General features: G+C 31.0%; 1 protein-coding gene across 5 annotated transcripts; it reads right to left on the bottom strand.

The window, feature by feature from the left end:
- Nucleotides 1-390: 390 nt before the first annotated feature.
- Nucleotides 391-6,585, bottom strand: LOC111885577 (phosphatidylinositol/phosphatidylcholine transfer protein SFH9). Of its 5 annotated transcripts, none has more exons than XR_008226345.1 (15): nucleotides 6,072-6,577; nucleotides 5,718-5,979; nucleotides 4,237-4,336; nucleotides 3,479-3,745; nucleotides 3,233-3,310; nucleotides 3,053-3,154; nucleotides 2,898-2,947; nucleotides 2,718-2,817; nucleotides 2,531-2,611; nucleotides 2,384-2,458; nucleotides 2,209-2,290; nucleotides 1,768-2,114; nucleotides 1,356-1,430; nucleotides 886-1,060; nucleotides 391-791 (listed from the first exon to the last, which is right to left on the bottom strand). XR_008226345.1 is itself a non-coding variant. In XM_052767356.1 (15 exons), exons 2-15 carry the CDS (start codon nucleotides 6,076-6,078, stop codon nucleotides 1,194-1,196), a joined length of 1,689 nt encoding a protein of 562 aa, XP_052623316.1. In that variant the 5' UTR covers nucleotides 6,079-6,236; nucleotides 6,346-6,585; the 3' UTR covers nucleotides 1,073-1,193. The 5 variants fall into 5 exon arrangements, 4 of the variants coding, with proteins under 4 accessions (XP_052623316.1, XP_052623317.1, XP_052623319.1 ...); XM_052767356.1 differs by lacking the exons at nucleotides 391-791; nucleotides 886-1,060 and adding an exon at nucleotides 1,073-1,256 and having other exon boundaries at nucleotides 6,072-6,236; nucleotides 6,346-6,585; XM_052767357.1 differs by lacking the exons at nucleotides 391-791; nucleotides 886-1,060 and adding an exon at nucleotides 1,073-1,256 and having other exon boundaries at nucleotides 6,072-6,236; nucleotides 6,395-6,585.
- Nucleotides 6,586-7,823: the final 1,238 nt, after the last annotated feature.

Genomic DNA, 7,823 nt, shown 5'->3' with positions numbered 1-7,823 from the left:
CCCTTGGAACATTTGTGACAAAAAAAGTAGTGGTCTCGCTGCCACGTTTCTCCGCTGTTTTTCTCCTACGAACTTCCTTCCATCCTTCCATTGTTCTTATTTCTCAATAATGATCTACATTAACTAATAGATGCACATATATGAACCATAGGTGAGTGAGAAAATTGACCTAAAACATTTCATTATCTTATTAATTTAACCTTAAAATATAGGGGTGTTTGTGGTTTTGTTAGACTTGCAATTTTGAAAAGTGAAATCTCCAATAAAATCCCGAAATTTTGATATTATTTCTAAAAAAACATGTCTATTTTTTTTAAATAAAAAGACAAAAATTCGGCAAATGTTTACATATAAACTCATTGACTTTTTTATCCTTAAACATCAAGAATATAAGTAACGTACTTTCCTTAAATTTATCCATTAATCATTATCTGTAACTTGATAAACAACATGGGTTCAAAGTTTTCAAAATCAACAAAGAGGTCGCTGACATTTTTCTGCATTAACAGGACTGACTTTTGGTGAACTTTAACCACCAATCCTTTACACAATAAATCAAACAATTTGAAGCCATTAACATATATTAACAACCACTTCAAGAAAAAAAAATACATCTATAGCCAAACTACAAGTTACAACAAATCGTCCCGTTTCTATTGTTTTTGTTTTCTTATTTTTCATTTTTCTATACGGAGCTATTATATATATATCTCACTCCCTGCACAATGTAAACTATCTATCAACAAGCATCCACGCCGCTTACACATTCAGAAGACCATCAAGAGCACATCCTGTATTACAAACAAAAAAAAAACAAATTGAGCAAATGATAGTGTTTGTAATGTGTATAAATAAAACAGCTAGTATGGAAGAGATTAGCAACACCTTGAGTTTTAGTTGTCACTCCTTATGGTTGAATACAACGAATCTCCAACAATAACATGGTGGAAATTGTCTAAAATTTAACGAAATATTGAAATGTAAAAAGCCAAGAATTCAAACTTCATCTTGTTCCACGTAAAGTTGACTTGGGACGTCTTACCCAACATGAGTTTGCCGCCTATTATTCCAACTTAAGATTGTTAGCGTACTTATTTCATTTTTTTTCCCTTATTATTAAGGCATCGTACTTTGAAAAATCTACCAAATTATAGCTTTCTACTTCAACTTTTTCTTACAAGTCTTTGAAAAATCTAGCGAGTCATAGAAGTGAAAGTTGCTTTGTATTTGGATAACATTACTATAATTGGGTAGATCTGTAATGTGAAGAAATGAAAGTATGATGCTATAATATACAAATCAATAGAAATACTTTGATTGTTGTTTCTTGAAATTAAACCTTGTTGAGTACTTACTGTTATGGCACCCTCTCGTAAAGTCTCGAGTGATTCCTCAAGCTCCATCTGTTTTGAAGCCGTAGCAAATAAGGCCTGCAAAATCCAAATAATGAAAAAAGGGCTAAATGCAAGAAACAACAATGTACTTCCATTTCTTTCTATTACAACATTGTACGTTTAATTTTTTTTTTTCTTATGAACCCATTTTACTTTGAAAATTCTACCCATTATAGTATTGTATTTCCTTTTTTTTTCCTTATTAGCATATTATATTGTGAAAAATCTAATAGCAGTGAAAATTGTTTTGTATTTGGATGAAATTGCTTCCGTTAGGTATATTTTTCAACAATGGGATTATAATGCTATAACATACAAATCAATGAAAGTCTATTGCTTTGCATTTAAACCGAGAAAGAATAAAAATCCATACTTTCTTTGTCTTTTGCAAGTCATACTCCATTGACCTTATACGATTCAAAGATTCAACAAGAATTTCATCTTTCTCTTGAGGAATTTTAGAAGGTTTGCTAGAAAGCACTAACACCAACTCTTCTAATTGTTTCAACTTCTCTTCAAATGGCTGCAAAAAGTCCTCCTTTTGAGGACTCAAATCATCCACATACCGTGGTTTATGTTTATCTTGCCAATTGAACCATTTTTTTATTATAAATCCCACCAAAAACTTCCCAAATTCAACAAGAAAAAATATACATCCTACTACTTTGTAAGTGAAATCAACCACATTTTTAATGCTTCTTCTTTGTATCAAATCATCTGCTTCAAAAAATGAAAACAAAAAACATCTTAAATATTTTTTGAATTTGTACATTATGATTGTTTGACAATACAATATAAACTAACAATCACTTACTTGAAGGAACAATGTCGATCTGAGTACTAGAAACTATCCGTTCAAATCTAGGGCTATTAGATACAAGATTATTTATATAGTCCTATAACAGAAGAAAAAAAAAAACTAAATTAGTATGTTTAATGTTTCCATTGAACATGTTATTTATTTACCTTATAAATCAACAAACACCTACCTTGTGGCTAAGAGACGTTGATCTATCGAATCCTGAATTAGATACTAAATCATCTGAAAATTTACTGCTTGGTGTCTGCATCAAATAAAATAATTATAAAAATGTGATAATCAAGAATAATCTACAAAATACAAGTCAAAACCCCACCTCTGAAACAATTGACTTGACCTCTAAGTCAACATCCTCATAATAGCTACAACTTCTCCTCAAATCTCCATTGTTGACCACCTGTGAAAAATCCAAGTCAACAAAATAAACACACATTTACATAGAGATATATACATAAAAAAAAAAAAAAAAAAAAAAAAAAAAAAAAAAAAAAGAATGAACATACCTTCATGAGTTCTAAATCATGCCAAGGTCCTTTATCTGACCTAAGACATCCACCTTCATTTGGACATGAACATGTCCCACCAAGAAAATCGGGTAATTGACTACATAATGAAATAAATATGCAAGTTTTTTTTTTTCAGTAAATTTAAAGCAAATAAAAAGTATACACTAACACACATACCTTGAGTCTATAACTTCCAACAACTTATTCTGATATTTATTACCAAGAACCTGTAAAAGATGTGAATGCCCTCATCCTCATAATTGAAAATAGCTTTTACAAAGCAATGAAAATGAAGTAAAATGATTTGAAAAGATGGGTATGGTGAAGTATACGTTTATTTTTGCTGTTGTTCTTGGATCAAGAAACCCTTTTGCTGTATTCCATAGTAATTTAAATCCACTCCCAGCATTTACTATGAACATCTGATGCAATGTCTGATTAGAAACAAAAGAAAAAAAAATCAGTAAAAAAACAGATAAATGTAAAAGAAAATTTGGCATACGGGTTTGCACCTCAGGATAGTTGTCACCATCTATTTTCTGCATACGCATGACCAAATCATTTGCAACTTTTCCAAAACTCATCCAGTTCTACATAAATCAAGAAACCCTCAGATTAATACAAAAATTAATATAAATCAGTAGCTTTCTCATAGTAAAGTGCTATAATAAACAAATAAATGAAAGTGAACTGCTATTTAGCAAGAGAGAGAGAGAGAGAGAGAGAGAGAGAGAGAGAGAGAGTAAAGTAAAGCTAACCATGCCATGAACATCCAATATTGTGGTGAAAGAATCGATATGTCTTCTTGCTGAAACAGAACATGCTGGAAATTTTTCAGCAAAAGCTTTCTCAAAGCCTTGTACATGATACCTTAAAAACCTTTCCACTGTTGTCACACTCATAAGCTTACTCGGTTCCACTTTTCCAAGTCTTTCAATATAAACAGGCCTTCCCTCTTTATCCACACCATGATAACCATGAGGATAATACCCTTGAACCTCTTCATACTCTTCATAAATGAAATCCTTTCAAACATCATTGCATTATAATCATTGTCAAAACATTGTAAATTTGTAATTGCCTCTCTTTTTTTGTTCGTTACTCAAGAAACAACTCATACTTGATATGAACCATCAACACAGTGACAGTGACAGTGACTGTGACTGTGACAGTGACTGATGTCAATAGGACAAAACTTGCAATTTTGTATCCTACCCAAAAAGGTGGGACAAGGACTTGTTGTGGATCTCTTGTATGTGCAAAAGACGTGAATGCCCTCCTCATCTATAGCTTGATAAAAACTTGTCAAGTCCCTTCTATGTAACAAATAAAGCCATAAAGTCCATGTTTAGGTATTGATATTTCTTAGGGAAATTTGAAGGACCTGTATTGATTTTGATTTGAAGTTGAAAAGTAATATCTTTGACCTTAAAGTCAAAGTAAACTTGTTTTTGAAATGAGACATGTTGCAAAAGTAGTTGTAAAGATAATATGATATGAAAGTTACAAGAAGTACCTGTGTGATGGAGTCTGCACCATATTCTTTTCGCCAGTTGAGCATATCTGCCCACATGTTGACTGCTTTATGAAGGTCAAACTTTCTTGCCTTCAAGAATCTGCAACCATATTTTAAAAAATCAGCATACAAGAAGGCAGGATTAAGAAATACCTTATAAAAGCTATAAGTTTTTGTAGTTTTTGTGTTTAGAGGAATTACTTCATATGTTCTAAAAAAGAGAGATGATATCGATATGACTTCAAAAGTAGATTATAATTTTTTTTTTTGTTTTGAAACTAAAATTTGATAAGGGAGTATCTATCTTGGCAAGAACATTTTTATGTGTTTTGATTAATCACCATATACCTTTAATAGGGTTCTCAAATTCTTCAAGTGAAATTGAAGAACTCTTATCATTATTGCTTGCAAATGGAAATATGTTGACCTCAAAAGTCAAAGGGTGTCACAATAACAAATCAAAAGGATAACATTTGACTTATGGGTCAAATTCAAATTATGTAACAGTATTGTAATGATTTTGGCAATAATAACTTTGTTTTTTACTATTTATCATCTTAGCTCAAAGTGGTTCTAAATTTGTTTTTCAAGTGATTATGAAGAATTGTCATCATTATTGGTTGCAAAAGGAAATATTTAGACCACAAAACTCCAATCACAAAATATGAAAAACAAATATCGGCTCATTAACTTTCTGACGTAATGTAGATATTTTCTTTTCAAACTAACTACCATTGTTGTGTAAAGACAAAAAGAAACAAAAAAAAAACAGCATGGTTTTCAAGAACATGCAACTTTTGACAAGTTCGAAAATGTAACTGCAATGAGAATCTCATATTTGGCAATTTTTTGTCCAAAATAGATCTTTTTCAGAAAGTATAAGCATAACAAACTTTTGGAAGGCAAATAAAATAAAAGTGATTTTACAAAATCAGTTACGTACTTATGTGCAGTTTCTTTTTGACCTAATGGGAAAGAACTGAATATGGTGCCCTATATATTAGTGTTTCTTTCTGACTTAATGCAGAAAGAACGATGTAGAGGTTGTTTGTTTTTTCCATTAAGTCCTTAATGATAAAGTGGTTGAAGGATAATGATGTATGTCTGGAAAAAGGGTTGCATACATAAGGTCTGTTTGTACATACATAATGTTTGTTTGTTTTCTAGACTTAATAAGCCATCTGAATGAGGCTAAATGACCATTTTACCCTTACATTAAAAAAAAAATCAATTTCATAATATGTAACAAATTTAAGCATGAGAGGGGTTGGGAGGAAAAAGAAGAAAGACAAATAGGTAAAAAAGGTGGCGTCTTAATGGGCTAGTTTTCTTGCTCAATCCGTAGTCATTCTGTGTAAAAAAGAAACAATCCTAATACCCTATAAAGAAACAGCCCCTTTATACAGAAAGGCGAAAGCTAGGAAAGAGGCTTTTATTTGTCAATTTGAAAAAAAGCACTTATGAAAGATCGATCAATCTACCTCAATAAAGTGTGGTAATCATCATGACAAAATGGAAGCAAATCTTTCTCAATCAAGACCTGCCGGAATGCATTAACGGCCTTCTCTTCCTCCTCATCTCGAACATCATCAATCGAAATGTGTGCAAATTGGCAATTAGAAACCCGTCGTTTTCTGAGGGAGTTTGACAACCTTGATGAAGCAACCAGAGCTTTTTTCTTCAAACATCGAACCCTAATCCTTCTCTTCTCTTCCTCAAATTTCCCCAAATCATATCTTACTGCTTCAGCATAATCAATTTAAAAATCGTTGTTCCTTTAGGTTAAAATTCAAATCAAATAACTTCAAATTCATCCAAAATCGACAACAGATTACCTGGCATTGTAAATATGGAATGAACAATTGAACTCTAGAAAAGCTCAGCATGAATCGCAAAATCCTTCTTGCAGTCAAGGATGAGATTGTAGTGAATTGAGATCTCCACTTAACAAACGAGTCAACAAATTGAAAACGTCAAAACCTCGCACAAAGATTCTGTCACTGGGAGGACAGAAGTAAATCGAATCAGTCGAAGAAATAAAGAAACCAATAATCATACAATCAAGATCGGAAATTAGAATTGCATATGGAAACTATGAGTTGTATGTACTCGACCGAATCCACATGCAACAATTAAAGAAGAATGAATGGTCTTTTACGTCGGTATGATTAAACCCACAAAGCACACTGCTTTTAGCATTGTTTATATGATCAATGATGAAAAAGAATGGGGTAGGCTTAGTTGGGTCTTCACAATTAGTTAAAGGGATTGCTTAGTGATTACAACACTCTTGCTGTAAAGAAATTGCTTTTGTATGAACGGTTAACTTTAAAAAAAATCTTCCCGGCAGAAAAAAGATTCGTGGAACATACATTTCTTTTTTCTTTTCTTTCCCACAAAAAGTTTGATAATCCTTTTACGTTTATAACATAACAAACGAGTTTTATGAGCATAGCATGTTATTGCATTCTTAAAAAATAGTTATGGGAATAAAATATTCCATTTTTTTTCTCTCTCTAGCTTTACTAACACCATCTTTTACATGTACTAATTATATGATTTGGCAATTGATCTTTTTTTATTTAGTATTATTTTTTTCTTTTACTTTTGCATCCTAATTTTGTAAATATTTGATTTGGTCTTTTTAAAATTTATTATTGAAAAAATCTAGTATCAATTCAACATAATCTTAATAAATCTTAAACCAAATCTAACACTTATTTGAAAATAATAACATTGATAACTTTCTAGTTGATAAAGATAGATGTCATTTTATGACTCTTAATAAATCTTGACATGTCATTTCATACCAAATTTACAATATATTAAGCCAAATGACTTGATCATAAGTGATAGTTCAATAACATTTGTCTGTATAAAAAATAAATTTGTATAATTTATTAATATTGAAAGTTGTATGTAATGGAAGAATAATGGTCAAGTACTTTAATCACTAAAATCAATGGTTTCAATAATATATTATTCTAGATTACATCATATTAGGTCTAGTCTTAAACCTGTATCGAACATGTTCTATAAATACCTTCGGTAGTAGACCTTTCGTAATAGGATCCATTAACATATTGTTAGAATCAAGATGCTTGATACAAATATTATTCTCATATGTTCATTCTCTTACGAACATGTATTTGGTTTATCCTTCGGCTACATCTCCGTTTTTTGCATCTGAAGAACGAGAATGGTGTGTTGTGCACAGGGGCGGAACACGGACACTTTAACCGAAGGGGCCGAAACCAATGTTCATTGTTTTATCATTTTGATGTAGATTATGTAATATAATTTGCTTGTAGTTAACAAAATAGTAAAATAGAATAAAATTTTAATAATTATATTTGAATACAACTAATTATTCTAACTATACTAAAATTACCTTTACAAAATTAGTAATCGTACATTATTTGACAATTAGCAGGTCATTTTACTAACTTAATTTTCCTAAAAACATTATAACATCCTTTTATTTAAATAAATATGAGCCTATGAACTAACAAACATCAAATCACCTTAAAAGTAGCATAGCGTTATAATAACCGAGCTAGCTCTCTTAAATGTGGTGGAGCCTTGTT

The sequence above is a fragment of the Lactuca sativa genome, chromosome 9, assembly GCF_002870075.4.
Source record: "Lactuca sativa cultivar Salinas chromosome 9, Lsat_Salinas_v11, whole genome shotgun sequence".
Lineage (NCBI taxonomy): Eukaryota > Viridiplantae > Streptophyta > Magnoliopsida > Asterales > Asteraceae > Lactuca > Lactuca sativa.
The sequence above is the reverse complement of the archived record's forward strand: the minus strand, read 5'-3'. Positions and strand labels throughout refer to the sequence as shown.